The sequence below is a fragment of the Cetorhinus maximus genome, chromosome 2 (assembly GCF_964194155.1).
Source record: "Cetorhinus maximus chromosome 2, sCetMax3.hap1.1, whole genome shotgun sequence".
Taxonomy (NCBI): domain Eukaryota; kingdom Metazoa; phylum Chordata; class Chondrichthyes; order Lamniformes; family Cetorhinidae; genus Cetorhinus; species Cetorhinus maximus.
In genome coordinates, this window is record NC_135880.1 from 217,986,965 (window position 1) to 218,008,046 (window position 21,082).

Consider the following 21,082-nt stretch of genomic DNA (forward strand, 5'->3'; position numbering starts at 1 on the left):
GAGGCGATGGAGCAGGTGGAGCAAAATAGAAGGTCAGGGATAGGTGGGAGGTCAGGAGAGATTTGACAAAGATGCCACAGACACAAGACAAAGGGAGTGTTAATGGTAGTGTTAAAGACTAAAGAAGGTGTTGATAGTGGCATAAAGGTAGAATAGCAGAATGTATTAACAGCAGAACAAGGGTCAGCGCTGTGTGAAAGCAAAACATAAGAGCAAGTGACATATGGCTCTGTGGGTCTCCTCACCATGCCTCCCCTCTCCCCCCCATCAGGATTCCTTAGGGACCATTCCCTCTGAGGCAACCTGGTCCACTCCTCTATCATCCCCAACTCCCCTCATCCCCCTTCCCATGGCACCTTCCCATGCAATTTCTCCCTCCTCACCGTCCAAGGCCTCAAACACTCCTTACAAGCGAAGCAGTGCTTCACTTGCACCTCCTTCAATTTGGTCAACTGTATTCGTTGCTCCCAATGCGACCCCCTCTACTTTGGGCAGACTAAACACAGACTGGCTGACCACTTTTCTGAACACCTTTGCTCAGTCCACAAGCATGACCCAGACCTTCCTGTCACTTGCCATTTCAACACTCATGCCCATATGTCCATCCTTGGCCTGCTGCAATGTTCCAGCCCAATGCAAACTGGAGGAACAGCACCTCATCTTCTGATTAAGACATTTGGATTTAACATTGAGTTCAACAACTTCAGACCATGAACTCTCTTCTCCATCTTGGCCCCTTTTGTAATCCAATTTATTTTCCCAACACCCCGCCCACCACCGTCCCACCACAAGCCCATCTGTCATTTCTTCTAATGTTTTGCTTTCACAGAGTGCTGACTCTTGTTCTGCTGTTAATACATTCTGCTATTCTACCTTTATGCCACTATCAGCACCTTCTTTGATCTTTAACACTACCATTAACACTCCCTTTGACTTGTGTCCATGACATCTTTGTCAAATCTCTCCTGACCTCCCACCTATCCCTGACCTTTTATTTTGTTCCACCTGCTCCATTGCCTCTTAAACAGTATAAAATCCATCACATTTCGACCGTCTTCGGCTCTGAAGAAGAGTCAGAGGAACTTGGAACATTAGCTCTGTTTCTCTCTCCACAGATGCTGCCAGACCTGCTGAGTTTTTCCAGCATTTTCTGTTTTTATTTCTTACGGGTCTTACTTCTGTGCTTGCTTCCTTCATAAGGGTGACTAAATCTGTGCACAAACTGAACAAAACAAATTAAGCAAGTATCATGAGGCAGTGCCTGGTGATTAATAGTTCTGCATTTAGTCACATCTTATTTGAATGCCAACGTGCTTTTGGTTGCTAGGCGAAACTGAATTTGCAGTTAAAATAGAATTATCTTTAATGGATGAAACCTGGTAATGCCTCAAAGGCGTTGAGCTAAGATTCATTATTACATTAGATTTGGCCCCCAGATATTGGGCCAGGATGTACAAAAAGCGGGACTTCTTGTGAAAGAGTCCAAAAAGTGTGGAGCAAAAGTAAAACCTTTGTCTAGCTGCCACTGAATGACAGTAGTGGATAGTTGGTCATGCAATAGATAAGTATTAGTTCAATCAGTCTTGTCTTTCTAATAGTACCTGCCCTTAGTTACAACTCAATGTGCTTTTGCTATTGCTCTCAGCTAAAAGGTGAAGATTTTTTTGCAATAGATTTATTACTAGCCAAACCTCTAGCATCCTGCATCAAGGGATTATCATGTTCATTGATCCTTGAGGTTCTATATAGTATTATCTTAAATGGATTGTTTTTAATTTAAGATAATATAGGCCAAATACTATAGCCAATTCTACTGGAGAGAGAGATTCACATAAAATACTAAGTTATTTTAATTAAGAAATAATTTTTCAATCCATTTAAAGTACATTACACAAGAACATTTGTCCCACTTTGCTATCTCACATTGGGGCTGATTTGTCATTATTGTATGAGATCAATGCAGGAAATGATTTGTGAAAACATATTCCTTTCGCCAATATAACAGAAACTCTTCAGTTCCTTTAATAAAACACATATCACTAGCTGCTAAAATAGCATTGAAATACAATTTAAAAAAATCTTTACAGCATTGTTTAGAAAGGTCTCTTTCTGTAGTTCTATGTATTTATATGCTTAATACTGGTAATTTAGGATTCAATATGCAAATATACATGGAGCTATAAATCTCAAACTGAATTGGTGCAATTTTAACTGTAGCCCATTTGTCAGAATAGTTACACAAATGCCCTGGACTGATTCTGCTCATACACTTTACCAAATGGAGGAAGGGAGCAGAGCCTCTGGGGAGAGAAATCAATTTACTGGAAAAGTCATCAATTTTGTTTCCAATTTCCACCCTTCCCTCACCTTTACATTTTCCATCTCCAACTCTTCCCTTCCCTTCCTTGACTTCTCTCTCTACATTTCTGGCGATAGACTGTCTACCAATATTCATTACAAGCCACCGACTTCCACAGATACCTTGACTATAATTCCTCACACCCTGCTTCCTGTAAGGACTCCATTCTGTTCTCCCAGTTTCTCCATCCTCTGTCTGTTCTGATGACGTTACCTTACACAATGGCGCTTCCTTTTTCCTGAACCAAGGGTTCCACCCCGCCCCCCCAAAGTGGGTGACAGGGCCCTCAACCGTTTCTGACCCATTCCCCACAATTCTGCCCTCACCCGTTCCTCTCCCTCCCATAGGGTTCCCCTTGTCCTCACTTTCCACCACACCAGCCTTCGTAGTCAAAGGATCTTCCTCCGCCATTTCTGCCACATCCAGCATGATGCCACCATCAAACACATCTTCCCCTCCCCTCCCCTCCCCTGTCAGTGTTCCCTCCGTGCCACCCTGGCCCACTCTTCTATCACCCCCAGCACCTCACCCCCTTCCCATGGCACCTTTCCATGCAATTGCAAGAGCTGTAACACCTGCCCCTTTATATCGCTTCTCCTCACTGTCCAAGGCCCCAAATACTCCTTTCAGGTGAAGCAGCTATTTATTTGCATTTCCTTCAAGCTAGCCTACTGTGTTTGCAGCTCACAATGCGGCCTCCCCTATATTGGGGCGACCAAACGCAGACTGGGTGACTGCTTTGTCGAACACCTTCGCTCAGTCCACAAGTATGACCCAACCTTCCTGTCACTTGCCACTTCAATTCACCGTCTTGCTCTAAAAACACCTGTCTGCCCTCGACCTACTGCAATGTTCCATTGAAGCCCAACGTAAGCTGGAGGTACAGCACCTCATCTTCCAATTAGGCACTTTACAGCCTTCTGGCCTCAACTTTGAGACCATGAACTCGATTTTGATTGTTTCCCCCCCAAGTGCCAGCTTGTATCTTATTTTCATGTTATTGCTTTCAGACAGATCTGAGCCCTATTCTTCCATTTGCATCTACTCTGGGCCAATGCTTTGTTTCTTTACTACCACCATACCCCTCCCTTTCCCATTTGTTCCATGACATCTTTGATATTTAATCTCCCCCACCCTCCACCTTTCCCTGTCCTTCCCTATTTTTTCCCACCTTCCTCCCACTTCCTCCCCTTTTTCACAGCATAAAACCCATCACATTTCTACCTCTCTTCAGTTCCGAAGAGGGATCATATTGGACTTGAAATGGCAACTCTGTTTTTTCTCTCTCCACAGACCTGCTGGAGTTTTCCAGTGCTTTGTTTTTTTTTATTTCATATTTTCAGCATCCGCAGAATTTTGCTTTTATTTAGATCAATCAGTCTGGCCTTTATCTCTAGAAGTCAGATTAAAGGAGCAGCAATGTCAGAGACTCGGAACAAGATTACTTTAGTAAAACTCATGCGCAGAGAATGGTCTCTGCTGCAGAGTGTCCTTAAGGTATAGACGATACCTGACCTTGATGCGTTAGGCAGAGAAGTCAGACCACAAAGGGTCGTAGAATTTGACAGCACAGAAGGAGGCATCCAGAGGCAAGTCTGTTTGTGTGGTGCACTGGTAGAAATTGTTTTGTGTTGTTCCAGTTTCTTCGGGAACAAAACGGGTGCTAAACAGACCAGTTTAGAAGTGTGGGCTGGATTGTGCCTGATTTACCTAGGAATTGGTTCAACTCTTAAACTTGTGGGGTCTATTTTTAGGTGAAAGCCTAAATAGGTATTAAGCCTCTTGACTAGAACATAAGAAACAAGAGCAGGGGTAGACCATTCGGCCCCTTGACCCTGCTCCGCCATTCAATTAGATTATGGTTGCACTTTTAAGCCAAATGCACATTCCTGACCACTGCCCATAGCCCTCGATTCCCTTCATGCCCAAAAAAATCTATCGATCTCAGACTTGAATATACTCAATGTCCAAGCATTCACAGTGTTCTGGGGTAGCCAATTCCAAAGATTCACAGCCCTCATCTCAGTCCCAAACAGTCGACCCTATATCCTGAAACCTTGACTCCCGGTTCTAAACTCTCTAACCTCCCAGAATCTACTCCTGCCTAGCCCTTTAAGAATTTTATATGTTTTAATGAGCATGTCTTAAGGAAGGGTCTAATGCCCGTTGAACAGTCCCTTTTCAATACAAGATCCCAATGTGAGAGGAGGCACTGGGCTCATTCACCAGCCACATCTGGCATCAATGAAAAGCAAGTTTGCGAACTGAAAAAAATTAAATAAAAAAACATTCCTGTGGAGCCAGAGCAGGTGGGGGCGGGTGGCGGGGGTGGAGGGGGTGGCCTCCTGAATCCACAGGCATCACAATCGATCCTCTTCCATTCCTGGAGCAGGCTCAAACTCCCCCCTTTCCAGGACTTACCTCAGGGTCTTGGTTGGCGAGGCAGCAGGCTTAGAATTGTTGTTCCTTATTAGGGTGAGCTGCCAGCGGAGATGCAACCAGTATTGGCAGCTCACCCCAATTATTCAGCCGAGGTGAGGTGATAGGGTTGCCAGCCCTCCAGGATTGGCCTGGAGTCTCCAGGAATTGAAGATCAATCTCCAGGACACTGCTGTGTGCAACTCTGGGGAAAAATCAACGGGACATTAAAAAAGATTTTTTTTGTCATTTTCTTTGAACATTTCACTTTACTTCACTTTGAAAATGGGGGTGGGAGGGGCGGGGGTCGGGGGGCGGAATAATGAGGCTTTTTGCTTTCCAATTGGCGTAGGAAGGCAGTGCTTCACAAGGATGGATGTATTGGCCGACTAATGTCTGGGGCATGGGGGAAAGTCATGGGCTGAAACCTCCAGGTATACATTTAATCACAGTTGGCAGCCTTATGTGGTGACCCATTTCTTTTGATTGTTACCCTGCTTCTTTTGGACACCACCACCTGCACAGCATCAAGTGAGTGCCCGAAAACAGGTCAGGACTAATAGTTACCTGAGCGTATGCTCATGCCACATCTAGGGTTATTGGTTATTTTAGGTTTTTTAGTTTGGCTAATGCAAACTAAACAGAATCTTTAATTCCCTAAAATGGCTAAAATAAAAAGATAAAATTGAGCACTTGGGCCCCATTGGAAGGGATTGACTGTTTTGATTCTCTTGGCTAAAGATTTTATATAGCCAGTGACCTCCTGAAGCAATGATCCCTGTAAACTGCCATTCCCTCCAGCAGAATTTCTGGTGGTTGTTAATTGTGAATTTAGTAGGCTGAGTTGCAATGAGTAATAACGCACCTCCTTTTCTCTTTGAACAGGTTCTCATGTAATACCTGGTTACTATGGTGTAAGGAGGCCTTATCTGTCAGATTCTGAGCTGTCTCATTGCCACTCATCTAAGCAGTACACAGCTGATGTATACTCATCTTCCCTGGGCGGGAAGACCCTTGGCTGTGACCCACCAGGAGTCTCTGGGTATCAACCTCTGTTTGATCCGTACCTTGCAGAAGCATTTGGAGATTACCGCACATCAGCGTTCCCATCCGGGGCAAATTCCATTTTCACACCTCAGGCTCCCCCGCCTCTCATCCCTCCTTTTCCCAACGAGTCATCACATTTTCTGCTGGTAGGTAATTATTTACTTTTACCTGGTGTCAGTGGCTGAGGTAAACTGATAAGCATTGAGGTTGAACAAAAGTCATTTGGATTTGTATTTGGATTGAGTTGGCTTCTAGTTGGGACACTCAGACTAGAAGCTGCAATGGCACATTGTGCATTTGAATGCCTTGCACAACTCGTAGATCCCGGCTTCAGAAACTGGGGCAAGATTTTAACTCACTCAAAACCCACTCCCTGTACAGAGTTAAAATTGAGCCCCCAAGGAATTCATTCAGGCTTTCTTACTGAATTTTGAGGAACTCCAGCAGTGATAAAGAAGAAGAACAACGACTTATATTTCTATAGCGTCTTTAGTATAATAAAACAACCCAAGGCATTTCATAGGAGCATTAGAAAACAACGTATGACACTGAGTCCCATAAGGAGATATTGACCCAGATTTTCGCAGAGTTGGGCTGACTCCGGAAGCCTGTTAAAATGGCGGATGGGACAGGATTCTGGGATTCCAGCCCCCATTGCCGACGCCGGCAAGTTTCATTGGCACGGGTTAAGGGTGCAGGTAACAAGCCCGCACCATGCATTCTCAACCTGGCTGGTTCTATTGTGAGTAGGCATCTCATAGCACCCGCCTTTCCCCCCCCCTCATATCTGCCACACTTATTCCAAGCCCCCTGCATCCTCCATGTCCACTCACCCAGTATGCACTATGTACAGAACTAATGAGCTGTATAATAACAGTGGCAAATCTTGAAATACTCTTGAAAAATCACCCATTCAGAAATCTGTTTTGAAAAAAAAACTGTTGCTCTTGCAACTTTATAAAAGTTTCAAGCATTCATAAATAGATCATCTGGCAATTGTATCAACACAGACAGATGGCCTCATTATGAATGCTTGGCTGAGCTTCAAGACTCACTAATGGATTAGCTCAGCAGGGGCCTGTTTACACTGGCTGAAGGGGAGTGTTACCTTTAGTTGATCTGGCCACTAAGTCAGATAACCAAAATTTTGGTCAAAGAGGAAGGTTTTAAGGGGCGTCTTAAAGAGAAAAATGAGGCAGCGAGGTGGAGAGGTTCAGGGAAGATATTCCAGAGCTTAGGTCCCAGGCAACTGAAGGAACAGCCACCAATGCTGGAACAATTACAATCTGGAAGAGCCCAGAATTAGAGGAGTGTAAATATCTTGGAGGGCTGTGGGGCTGGAGAAGATTGCAGGAACCAAAGTGGAGAAAAATTGATGCAATTATGATGCCTTTTTATTTGTGGGCATCACTGGCTAGACCAGCATTTATTACCCATCCCTAATTGCCTTTGTTCAGAGGGCATTTAAAAGTCAACCACATTGCTATGGGTCTGGAGGCCAGGTAAGAATAGCAGATTTCCTTCTGTAAAGGGCATTAGTGAACCAGATGGGTTTTTCCTGACAATTGGCAATGACCTCATGGTCAGATTTTTATTGAATTCAAATTTCACCATCTGGGACTTGAACCTGGGTCCCCAGAACATTACCCTAGGTCTCTGAAATACTCGCCCAGTAACAATACCACTATGCTATCACCTCTCCAACCACCTTCAGTAGCTTTGCTGGTAACAGATGATGCTAACAATAATGTAGCAGCCATTATTTGTATTGTAATTAGAGGCCAAACTGTTTGTGTCCCTCCGATGATGTATGCTTTTATTACTTTTATGTAAGGTGTATGACTTCATATAACTAACATATTATTAATGCTTTTGACTTTAGGCAATGAGAACATGTGACAAGGTGCTCTTTGCATTAATTTGTATAAGGAAGTTTGTTATCGAACTAAATCCTGAGTGTGAGAAATTCTATTAAGCTGCATAATGTCTGCATTGGAATGAATTCATTTCGTGTAAACTCCTAAGACCCACGATTGACTTGTAGCTAAGGCAGTGACACAAGGTAATGTCAACTGTACCAGAGATGCTAGTGTTAATACCTGAGAGTGGAGGAACAGTTAACAAAAATGGAGGGCTGGATTTTGTTCCAGAGATGTGGGGTGCTCCACCTTCCTGCCCACTGCCCCCCACCGATACTGGGTTTTTCAACCGGGCAAAAATTGCCTGTGTTCTCGCCCCACCACAAGGCTGCAGGAAAACCCAATAGGGCGTGGGAAAGCCACGTCAGTTCCCTGAATTCAGTTTGGGAGAGTCCACTCAATTCTGGTGGGCTCAGGGATTATTTCCCTCCCGCTGCGAGTAGGTGGCATTCCTGCAACAGGTCCTCCCCCAACCCCCAACTTAATTGGGGGCAGTTTTCCTGATGTCGTGAACCTAATGCAATTACTCTCACCCGATTCTCCTGGCCCCCACCACAATTGCCCGTCCCAGTGAGCTTCACTAAATCCAGCCCTGAGTTTCTTGGTTTAAATTGTAGCAGAAAATAGGAATAACTGTTCGAACAGTTTTCACAATGCGAGCAGTAAATGTGAGGATGGAACTGCCTGAAGAATCGTTGATGACCCGAGGCAACATCATTCACTAGGTATATAGTTCCGCCTTCAATATAATCTACACAGCTACAAGCATTGAAATATTTGGCAGGTGCGAATCAGCTTTGAGCATATTTGTATATAACACCTTGGTCACTTTGCGCCTGAGAGTCCACAACGCTCATGCCTGTTCATAGGACAGCACCAGCAGAGGTATTCAAATATTTGCCTGAAAAAATATTATTCACTGCCAAGATGATCTTGCTCATCCTGCCTTGAGTCATCAGGTGGATAGTTATTGGTGCACAGTCACTACTGAAGCCAGAGGCAAATCAAGGGTATAACTGAAACAAAAACAGAATTACCTGGAAAAACTCATCAGGTCTGGCAGCATCGGTGGAGAAGAAAAGAGTTGACGTTTTGAGTCCACGTGACCCTTCAACAGAACTTTCAAGGGAATCAAGGGAATAGCTGAACCTATCTTATTAACAGTTGAGAAAACTTAAGCGACTAGAGTTGCATAGAATTTAGAAGCATAGAGAGAGAGAGAGAGACTATTCGGCCCAAATGACCTATTCCAGTGTTCATGATCCACATGAGCCTCCTTCCATCCCTCTTTGTCTAATCCTATCTCCTTATCCTTCAATCCCTTTCTCCCTCATGGACATCTTTAGCTTCCCCTTAAAAGTGTCTATGCTATTCGCCTCAACCCCGTCCATGTCATAACAAGTTCCACATTCTCACGCTCTTTGGGTTAGGTGTTTTTCCTGAAATCCCTTTTGGATTTATTAGTGACTATGTTATATTTGCAGAATGGCACCAAAAATTAAATAAACTTATTTTTTCCTCATCTTTACACCACTTTTTGCAACCCCCCCCCCAACGCCCCCCTCCCTGCCCAACTCCTGGATGTGTTGACTCCTTGCTGGAGGATATTCTATGGCAACATGTCACCTTCCAGTTATTACCCTACCCAGTAGTTATTTTCCACACATGAGCCCTGATAACAAGCATTAGTAGGCGACAGAGGCACCACACACAAGCTTAGATCCTATCCTAAGGCGATAGCCGCACCCAAGTACTTCACTCCCCTCAGGGGGGATAGGAAACGGGAGCAGGAGGCCTGAACAATTTTTCCTCTCCCTAACCCATTTGTAATTATCCCCACTCTAGTGTCTCTTATTTCAGGTCAAGGTGAGGTGAGCCCTGCACGCAAACACGGAAAGTGACGCGCAGTGACTTCTGGCGAGCGTCCCGACATCACCACGCGCCATCGCGATATTTCTTTGGGAGGGTGCGCGATGCTCTCCGATGTGCGCCCGCCATTAATTAACGGGCCACTTAAGGCTCTTGACGCTCCAATCCACCGCGATTTTTCGGCACCCGTGCAATCTTCAGGTCAGCGCACGGGTGCAACGGGCAGGTGGGTAGGACGCATTTGTACAAACCTCATCCACGGGTGGGATAAGAGGGTTCAGTGGGGTCGCGAGTGTGCACTGTCAAGTATTGGTTTTTCAAAGTTACTGAAACTTGACTGTGTCATCTGCAGTACTTCAAAACACATACCAGCTGTTTAGTCCGGACTCACAACCTTCAGGTCAGCACTCTGCAGTGAGGAATCTTTTTTTGGGCCTGCAGGTTTCAGGAAGCCTCCCCTTAGCCTGGGAATGGGAGCTGAACTCTCTACTGGAGGCACCTCCTCTGAGAAGGAAGGGAGGGCTAGAAGGGGGAGGAGGCCAGGATTGCACATTCAGCCTCCAGGGGAGCCACCTTTGGGAGGTCAGGCGCAGGCACAAGGGGTGCAGGGCCAAGAGGTAGTCCAAGGTGAAAGGGGCCGCAGAAGATGCCACTATCCTGCTGCCAGGGTTTACAGGCAGTGAAGCAGCTACCTCAATATGTCTGAGGTGCAGTGCCGAAGGAGGCTCAGTCTCTCAAGGGAGACAGTCACCTCCATCTGTCAGATGATTGGGTCTGAGATCTCCGCGAACTGTGTGGGCGGACACCCCATGCCAGTGGCTCTAAAGGTCATAGCTGCCCTCAACTTCTATGCCTCTGGCTCCTTCCAGGGCTCGGTGGGTGATCTTTGTGGTGTCGCCCAATCAGCTGTCCACACTTATGTCAAGCAGGTCACAGACGCTCTGTTCAGGCAGGCATTGACCTTCATCCTCTACTGTTGGGACCAGGCAAGCCAGACACAATAAGCCAGAGGCTTCGCGGCCATTGCTGGCTTCCCCTGTGTCCAGGGTGCTATAGACTGTACACATGTGGACATCAAGACGCCAGCAGGTGAGCCCGGTGCCTTCGTCAACAGGAAGGGCTTCCACTCCATGAATGTGCAGATAGTGTGTGATCACAGGATGCTGATTCTACAAGTCTGTGCAAGGTACCCAGGCAGCTCCCATGACACCTACATCCTCAGACACTCCCAGGTGCCAGGGCTCTTCAGTGCTCCAGCCCGGCTGGATGGATGGTTGCTGGGTGACAAAGGCTATCCCCTCAGAAGGTGGCTCATGACGCCTCTCCGCATTCCAAGAACAGAAGCTGAGCAGCGGTACAATAGGAGCCAAAGCTCCACAAGGGCTGTGGTAGAGAGAACAACTGGTCTTCTCAAGATGTGCTTCCAATGCCTGGACCGCTCGGGGGCGCACTCCAGTACCCCCCAGATCGTGTCTTGGTGATAGTGGTTGCATGCTGCGCTCTCTACAATCTTGTGCTGGAAAGGGGAGACGCAGTGGACAATGAAGACGTTGGCACAGTGGCTGCGGCTGCACATGATGAGTCCAGCAGTGAGTCCGAGGATGAGCACGCACAGGGAAATGCTGAGGGGATAGACGCTGACCTGGGCATAGGGAGGCAGGGACACCCGGGAGACTTTAATCCAACGAATCCTCAGCTAGCACACCACAGATGGACCTCCAGGACAAGCCTGGGCTGTAGGCTCAATACGCGACACCTAAGTGCAAAATCTGCCTGGTTAGGAACATTAACTAAGGTCCTTGTTAATAAAGCTGAATGTCCCACAAAGCACTCATTATATTATTGGAAACCATCCACTTGCGGAAGAAAAGAGGCACCCTCAGCCATGGTGACATGTCTGAATTTAATATTACAAGCAAAGAAACTTTATGAAACAAAATGAAAAAGGTGTTAAAAATCACACCAACTCATAAAAACCTCATCTTGGGCCAACACAAAAGCACCAGTGAAAAACCTGTGGTGCGCCTAAGGTGCCTTATGTTTACGTTTTTGGGTGCTGCGTCTTGGTGCTGACCACCTGCTGGGAGCGGTATCTGAGACAGCCTGCTGACTCTGCTGTCCTGTTGGCCTCTGACCTTGGTGGTCTCTGGCCCGTGGAGCCTGGCTGGCCCCGCCTGGGAGGGAGCTGCCTGTTCCACAGCTGGCATCTCCCCATTTGTTGCAGCCTGACCAGTTGCTATGGTCACTGACAGAGGGGTGGAGGAGCTGCCCCCCTCATCCAGAGCACCCTGAGAGGAGCCCGCAGAGAGGACAGGCAGCTGCTGCGCCGACGTGAGGTCGCTTCGGACCTCCCTGCTCACCGTGGATGGATGGGCACCGAGCTGGGAAACTTGGTGCCCAGACCATCGCCCACACTGGCACTGACCAGCTGAGGTCAATGCCGATGTGAGGTACTTGCTGGTCAGAGCGCATCCTCAGGAAGCCCCGATGGGTCTCCTGGAGAAGCCTCTCCACGAGAGTCGCCACTCTCTCCATGGAGGACGCATGGCGCTTGGACATGAGGCTCATTGCTTCGGCGAGCGTCCATGTAGACTCCTCCACCACGGAGACCAAAAGCATAGCCTCATGTATCTCCCCCAGATGCTCCCGCACACCCGGCTGCATTTCATGCCCCTGCTGCATCGCGGACAACTCCAGAGGCAAATCATCAGGCACCGACTGAGCATGTGCCTGGTCCCCTGCAGTCCTCTGACTACTGGCGCCATGGGAACTCTCTGTCTCTGCCAGCTCCTCCAGCGACTGTGAAGTGTCCTCACTGCTGTGCCCCGGGACACTAGCTGATGTTCTAATTCCCACTGAGATGCTAGTATCTGCGCTGGTGCCTGTCTGGTAGAGATGGTGTGACGCTAGTGAGACTTCAGGGCCCTCAGGTGTGAGAGGGGGCCTCTGCTGCTCCTCCTCCCGGCCCTGCTCCGCTGATGCTGAAAGGAAGGACAAGGACATTGGATCAGTTAATGTGGAGACAATGTCAATGTGTATCACTGTCCCCCGGATCATTATGCGCTCATCCTGCCATAAGCAATGGTCAAGCCATGTTGCAAACTTTAATCACTGAACATTCAGCAGTGCCATGGCTGCTGGGAGATCAATGGTGACCTCACTGCTGGGCAAACATACCCCAGTCTCACCGACACCGGTGGACATGTGTGCATGGTGCCTCTCCAAATCTACTGCTACTCAAAGCGGCTGAGAATCGCCAACTGTGCCGGCCCACCACCAGTCCTCACCTGCTCAGCTGCATTATGTGCATTCCTCTCCTGAAAAGGAGAGAAGAGTATTGATTAGGCTAATTGTACCTGGATTCTCTTCGCGCACGGCCCACCCCAACCAGAGTGGAACATTGCAGGGCTCCAGTGCCTTCTCACCCCGCTGCTGCTGTCGAACACTCACACAAAGATGCTGGGCCTGTCCCCCCACCTCCCCACTCCCTTGGCCAAATGCTGCCTACAATACATTAGGCACCACATGGTCTAACCTTCCATGGCAAAGAGGCGCAAGCACGTGGAGCGCAGAGGACAGCAGATCGAACGGTGCCACGCCACCTTGAAGCTCCCTTCCCAGTATCTCATCACCCTGACTTTGACATGACCTGCAGTTCCAGCACTGTGCCTAGGTGCAGCTCCTCCAGGTTGCCCCCAAGTCAGTAATGTGGGTCTCAGTGTACCACATGCTGCGGGGGCAGAACCCATCTCTTTACCACCCTCTCAGGGTGACCTCGGCATGGGCAATATCTGCTGGTCCACCCAACGAAGGTCACAGGCCGTCAATGATTCAATGCAGTTGCTACACTCAGACTTGGGGGGGTGGGGGCATCAGGGGAGAAAGCCTATCTGCTGGGTTAAGTGACCAGTGCCAACATGGTCCTCACCCTTCCTGAGCGCAACAGGTCATTGAAGCGCTTGCGACACTGGATCCAGGTGCACCGCACCACATCGCGGGAGCTCACCACCTCCGCCACCTCCTCCCAGGGGCGTTTCGTCATGTGGGGGGGGGGCCTCCTCCTCCCAACCTGGGGAACCAGCACCTCCTGCTGTGCTGCCACCTCCTCCAGGAGGGCAGCAAGGCAATCATCAGAAAAATGAGCGGCACAGTATCCCCCTGCCTTACCCTCCTGCCTGGCCTGCTCACCAGCAGCGCTCTGGGGAGCCCTTCCACTGGCCGTGATTCGCAGCCTTGGAAAGGCTGCAGCAACTTTTTAAAACAGGCTGCCGGGTCACCATTGGACCCGGTGGTCATTGCACACCCTCCGCCGTTGACCTTGGGAGCTGCGATTCACGCTGGGCAGGCCTTAATTGGCCCGCCCAGCGTAAAATGGCGGCGCGGACCCGATTGCGGGCGGCGATCGGGTCCGCGCCAACTCCCACTCCGCTCCCCCGCCAGCAAGAAAATTCAGCCCGTAGAGTCAATAAGGCACGAGATTTTTATGAAAAAGCTTTTTATTGAGATAATGCTTGGGAGATCAAATAAGAAAAAGTTATCCAAAGAGGCTCCCTTAAAAGTTCTCAATTTATTTTCCTCACCAAATACATACAGGTGTTTAACGTATTATATAATGTTATTTTACAACTTAATGTACATGTGACCCTATTTAATGGAAACTCTGATAGTGCCGCACTTCCTTAATTCTGCACTGGCATGTCAGCCTAGATTTTAGTTTCCTGCTCTGGGGTTTGAACCCACAAAGATGTGACTTAGGGTTGAGAGTGCCACCTACTGAGCCACATCACACACTTCTCACAGCGTTCCTTCCTAAACTAAAGAGGTAAGTGCCATGTAGGCACGCTGAAGTGATGTTAACACTGGTGATATTGCCCATTTATATCTCCCACCCCATTTTTGAACATGAATTGTTTATCCATTAACACCACCACCAATCAGAGATTTATCTAGCTGGGTTTTCATGATAATTCTTCACATTTGAAGACAGGGCTCATAAGAACGCAAGAGATAGGAGCGGGTGTAGACCATATGGCCTGTCAAACCTGCTCTGCCACTCAATACGATCATGGCTAATCTTGGGTTTAAACTCCGCTTTCCTGCACATTCCCCATCCCTTGATTCCCTGAGAGACCAAAAATCTGTCTATTCGAGCCTTAAAAGTATTCAATGATGGAGCATCCACAACCCTCTGGATGGAGAATTCCAAAGATTCACAACCCGTTGAGTGAAGAAATTTCTCCTCATCTCTGTCCTAAATGATTGGCCCCTTATCCTGAGACTGTGCCCCTGTGTTTTAGATTTGGAAACAATCTCTCAGCGTCTACCCTACCTATTAAACCCCTTCAGAATCTTGTAGGCTTCAATGAAGTCACCTTGCATTCTTCTAAACTCCAGAGAAGATAAGCCCAATTTACTCATCTTCTCATCATAGGCCAACCCCATCATCCCAGGGACCAATTTAGTGAACCTTCGCTGTACTGCCTCCAATGCAAATATACCCTTTCTTAAATGCGGAGGCCAAAACTGCACACAGTATCCCAGATGTGTTCTAACTAAAACCCTACATAACTGTAGCTGGACTTCTTTATTCCTGTACTCCAATACCCTTGCAATAAAGCCCAGCATGCCATTTGCCTTCTTAATTGCTTCCTGCACTGCATGCTAACTTTCTGTGTTCTTCGTACAAACACACCCATCTTTTCAAAAATATCCTGCTTTTCTATTCTTAAAACCAAAGTGAATAATTTCACACTTCGCTACATACTCCATCTGCCATCTTGTTGCCCACTCACTTAACCTGTATATATCTCTTTGCAACCTCTCTGTGTCCTTCCCACAGCTTACCTTCCCATCTAGCTTTATATCTAAACAAATGTAGATGCATTACTCTGTCTCTTCATCTAAATCATTAATATAGATCGTAAATAGCTGATACCCCAGCACTGATCCTTGCGGCACTCTGTTATTCCCTGCCTGCCAACTTGAAAATGCCCCATTTATGCGCACTCTCTGCTTTCTGTCCATTAACCAATCCCCTACCCATAATATATTACCGCCAATTCCATGAGTCCTTATCTTGCTTATTGACCTTTTATGTGGCATCTTATCGAATGCCTTCTGAAAATCCAGATAAACTACATCTACTGGTTCCCCTTTATCTATCCTACTAGTTACATCCTCAAGTCAAACAGGGTTTCCCTATAGCAGGGACCATGTTGACTCATTCACAATGCTTTCCTAAGTGCATTTTAAGACTTCCTTAATAATAGATTTGAGTATTTTCCCAAAGACTGATATTAGGCTAACTGGTCTATGGTTCGCTGTTTTCACTTTCCCTCCTTTCCTGAAGTGTGGTGTAACATTTGCCAACTTCCAGTCTGATGGGACCGTTCCTGAATCTAAGGAATTTTGGAAAACCATAGCTAGCACATCCATTATCTTTGCAGCTATCTTTTAGAGCCTTAGGGTGTAGGTATCAGGTCCTGGGGATTTGTCAGATTTTAGTCATTTTCTCCAATAAATTTTCTCTGCTGATATTAATTTCCTTTATTTCTTCACTCTTTTTATCCCCTAGGTTACTGTCAATTTTTTTTACCCCCTGGGGTACTGTCAACTTGAGTCTTCTATTGTGAAGACAGGCACAAAATATTTGTTCAATGACTCTGCCATTTCCTCATTCCCAATGATAATTTCTCAAGTCGCTGCTTCTATGGGACCAACATTTACTTTAGCTACTTTTTTCCTTTTTATGTAATCTGTTTTTACATTTCTGCCTAGTTTACTCACATGTTCTATTTTTCCCTTTTTATCAACTTCTTGGTGGCCCTTTGCTAGTTTCTAAAACACTCCCAATCGCCAGACTTGTTATTGTCTTTTGCAAGATTATAAGCTTTTTCTTTCAATCTAATACTATCCCTAACATCCTGAGTGAGCCATGGATGGGTCTTTCTTGCTAAGATTTTGTTTTTCAATGGAATGAATTTTTGTTGAACATTTTGAACTGTTTCTTTACATGTCCCCCATTGTTCATTTACTTCCATACCTTTTAGCCTATTTACCCAATTAACCTTAGCCACTTCTCCCCGGATACCTATGAAATTGGCCTTGTTAAAGTTTCTTGTTTGTGATTGGAGTATGTCACTTTCAAGCTTAACATGGTGTTCAATGGTATGATCACTATTTCCAAGTGGATCTTTTACTCTGACATTACTAATTAACCCTGTTTTATTACATAATTCTAGATCTAAGATAACTTTATCCTTAGTTGGTTCCACAACGTATTGCTCCAAGAAAACATTCTACAAACTTACCCTCTAGTCTACTCTTGCCAATTTGATTATCCCAGTCTATTTGAAGATTAAAGTCCCCCACAATTACTAAATTGCCTTTGTTACAAGCTCAAAAATTTTTTGTTTAATGCTCTGTCCACTGGTATAACTACTATTAGGGGGCCTACAAACTATACCCACCAATGCTTACTGACTCTTGTTATTTCTAATTTCCACCTATACTGATTCCGCTTCATGATCTTCTGAGGCCAGGTCCTTTCTCACTAATGTCCTTATGTCATCCTTTACTATCAGGGCTTCCCTCTTCCTTTGCTGTTTTGCCTGTCTTTCTGAAATATTGTGCACCCTGGAATATTTATTTCCCAGTCTTGATCACCTTGTAACCATGTTCCATGGCCTTTATAAAGTTAGCTGTGGCTCATTGCGGTATGAGTTATGTTTTAAAATTTATCTTCTTTGTTTCTTGCTGTCAATCGTAGAGAGATTCGTGGGACAGTGTTCCAGACAGTGTCAACCAGGGCGATGCAATTTGTGACTCCCTCCAGCAGATGCAGGCGAGTGTGACTAATTGTCAAGCTTCTCACGACAATAACCACTCTCTGTCAGGCCATGACTCCACCTCCGCATCTCAGTACAGGAACACCAACAGGAACAGCAGCATGTCAAGCCAGGGATCGCAGCCGTATCCTCTTCACCCGCTGGAGGAGATGCACTTTGCCTCCAGTTACCAAGCTGCCTCGGCATACGGATGTGCACCGTTTATGACTGTACCCTCAGAATTGGCTGCCAAGATCGTCCATCTCTCTTCTGAAGAATCTCCTGAAATACCAACCACCTCAATGCTCGATGCCTCCTCCTGGGCAAAAGAAGACGCCAGCACCACCTGGCCTTTATATGAAGTCAGGCGGACCTATTAAAATGGCCATTCAGTTGTAAATTTAGCTGCATGAAGGGCCCCAGTTGTTTTTTTCAAGGTTGTCGGGCGCTTATTGTAGGGGAAAAAAAATCAAAAAGTAATCAACTTTTAATTTTGCATTGGCAATGGATTGTCAGACAATGATGTTGCCTGTATCTGTTGTAATTATATAATATGAAATTAATGTTTAATTGGAACTGAAGATATGTAACACAGACATTCATTTCAGCTATGTTAAAGCTGGGTCATTTACAGAATACAGGTAAGTGGGCTGTGACTTGTGACAATTAATGCACTCGGTAACATTGCTCCTCTGGGAAAAACGCTAGACAACTTGGTGAATGAGAACGTAAGATCGTAAAAAATAGGGGCAGTAGTCGATCAATAAGCCCCTTGAGACTGCTGTGCCATTCAATATGATCTTCTGCCTCAACTGCACTTACCCCATCTGCTCCCCAAATCCCTTTGTTCACTTAGAGATAAAAAATATCTGTCTATCACAGCCTTGAGTATATTCAGTGAAGGAGCACCCACAACCCTCTGGGTAAAGAACTCCAAAGGTTCAGAAGAAATTTCTCCTCATCTCAGTCTTAAATGATCAACCCCTTATGCCAAGGCTTAACCCCCGCATTCTAGATTCCCCAGCCAGGGGAAACAACCTGTCTGTATCTGCCCTGTCAAGCCCGTTCAGAATTTTGTATATTTCAATCAGATCATCTCTCGTTCTTCTAAACTCCAGAGAATATAGGCCCAATTTACTCAGCCTCTCATCACTGAATTCGATTAGACGACTGGCAGACTGTCCAGAGGCTCCTCCATGCCTGTTTAACATGTAATTGGAACGACAGGGGGGTGGGGGTTTGTGGGTGGTGGGTGGCAGTTCCTATGCCACCCACTCCTGCTGCCCACACCTCCACCTCTCCTTACGAGGCACAATTATCCTACCTCTCAGCCAAAAGCTATAATACAGTCACCAGTCAAAACATGGTAAACTGAGTTGAGCACCAATCAATTCCAAGATTTAAACTTACAACCATAATGGTGTAAAACATCTTAACTCCTGGATTCCACTGAAGATACATTTTGCGAGGGGTATATATATTAAACAGAAGGCTTTTAACACCTTACAATAAAGCTGGGATGCTATTTTAACTCCCTTTAACCGTGAAGCCCTGAGTATGATCACTGCAGAAAAGAAAGATTGAGGCAACAGCTCACTGTACAGCTAAGCCAATCTGATATTTATATTGCGTAGCATGTTGCAATAAGTGAGTAAAATGTGACCAGTCACACTGCACATGAAGAGTTCTCAGTGCCCAATGAAATAGCTTTTTACAAGTAAAGTGAGCTCATTGCAGAGTTCAGATATCCTCTCAGGCATTGAGGGTGAGGTCCAAGTGGCTTATAACTATTTCCAGACCCCTTGATGGAATTGCAGTCTTGAAATTTGCCCCATTTATTGCTATTTATTTTAGTTTGTATACTGTGAAAATCTTGGGATAGTTTTGTTTCATTTCTCATTTTATTTTGTTGGTAGAGTGTAGGAGGGTAGATGCCAATTACCTGTTGTGATGGCTTTTACTCTGAAGGGCTATTGACATCGACACGGTCATTGCAGGTTTATCAAGGTATACACAGCGGTTGATTACTAGCGAATAACATGTTAGTATTTATAGATATGTTGTGTAGGTGGAACATCTATCTAACATTGTATGTAGTCTTCCTGTTTTTTTTCAGTAAAGCTCATAACAGAATTTTCTACATACAATTACAATTGAAAAAAATAATTCAATACTGGATCTGCGATTGCACAGAGGCCATGGATGTGGGAAATGGAAAATGTTTCACTCATGCAATAATAGGTGGCTATGGCAGAGAGGAAGGATCCTGAGATAGCATAAAATATCACTATACCTGATCCGGAAGTGCTCGATGCTGACGTTGGTGGGGGGAATGGGGGATGAAGAGTTGGCCTGCTCACCATGTGTGTAACCGAATTGCAAACATTACATTTCGTATGTGTTCACATGTAAATGTCGGTTATGATAACTTTTACAACCAGCCAAAAGAAAAATAGGGGCAAGAGTAGATCAACAGCCTGTTGTACACCTTAGCGTGTTTAATTTTCCATTTTGGTGTGAAACAGGCTTCCATGTTCTTTATCATTCACGTTTGGCCAGCAGCAATAGTTAACTTGATCCACAAAGAGCTACCCTCCTCCCGAATACCCAAAATGTCACCAACTGAATACAAAATTTCACTCTGGCTCCAAAGAACTAAATTCATGAACTAAACCACGCCCTGAGTAACATTAACCTCCCAATTCAAGGTATGACTGACACATTACCTCAGTTAAATCTCTCTTGTGCCTGCAGGAATGGGAATGGTTGCTTTCAGGTGTGAGCTTCCCATAGGGTCTTACCTGGGACAGCCCACTTTGAAGGCCCCACCGCCAATTTTATTTCCCACTTCTGATTGTTTGCTACAACTTTTAAGATGGAAAGTGCTGTGGAATCTAAGATTTTGGTCTTGTGTATATAATATTCAAACAAATGTGTGGTTAATGAAAGAGAATAAACACTATTCCCAAAAGAAATGCTGAGCTGGCTAACTTGAGAAGTATTTTCATTAATAAGCTAGTAGGTTCTGTCTGAATTGGCTTTTACTCTGAAGGGCTATTGATATCAACCCAAAAGGTAGAATTCTAACAGTGGTACTTTCTTCAGAGATGTCACTCCTGAGTCTGGTGGTGCTCTTCTGTAACCAAGTCCCACAGACCTGTACTAGATCTGAACTTGTGCACAAACGTCAAGTGAATCCACTCATGTGTGTAAATGTAAAATTAATCCATGCGTGCATGAATACAAAGTGAACCCACTCATACATAAATACAAGATGAATGTACCGTTTTGCAAGCAAAAATAGGAATTCCCTTGGTTATCAAATTGGTGAAGCCCCCTTGAAACCACATGGTATTAACCCTAACCAAAGCAACAACACGTAGATGCAACATGATATCATATCAGCTGATTTGAAATCATGAGCTGCATTTTAAAGTGGACTGCTTGCCACTCCCCTCCCCCCCCCGCCGGAAGTAAAGTCAGCCAGAAGCCAACTCGCTCCATATCAGCCCACCCTGTGACCAATACAGACTGCGTGTGGGCTAAATTGGTGGAGAAGGGGACTTCTGCCCCCCTCACTCGGGGGAGGGGGGGCGGAAGTCCCATCCTTAGCAGCAGCCGGCCAATTGGATTGGCTAGCAATC

The 21,082-nt window shown here is 45.8% G+C and overlaps 1 protein-coding gene across 1 annotated transcript in view; it reads left to right on the forward strand.

Annotated features, from left to right (window-relative positions):
* Positions 1–20,390, forward strand: part of LOC144691582 (POU domain class 2-associating factor 2-like) — a 34,399-nt gene extending 14,009 nt beyond the window's left edge. Inside the window, exons 4-5 of the mRNA XM_078559799.1 lie at positions 5,663–5,970; positions 17,381–20,390. Of these exons, the coding sequence (XP_078415925.1) occupies positions 5,663–5,970; positions 17,381–17,818 (746 nt within the window). The 3' untranslated portion in view covers positions 17,819–20,390. The remainder of the gene's footprint in view (positions 1–5,662; positions 5,971–17,380) is intronic.
* Positions 20,391–21,082: the final 692 nt, after the last annotated feature.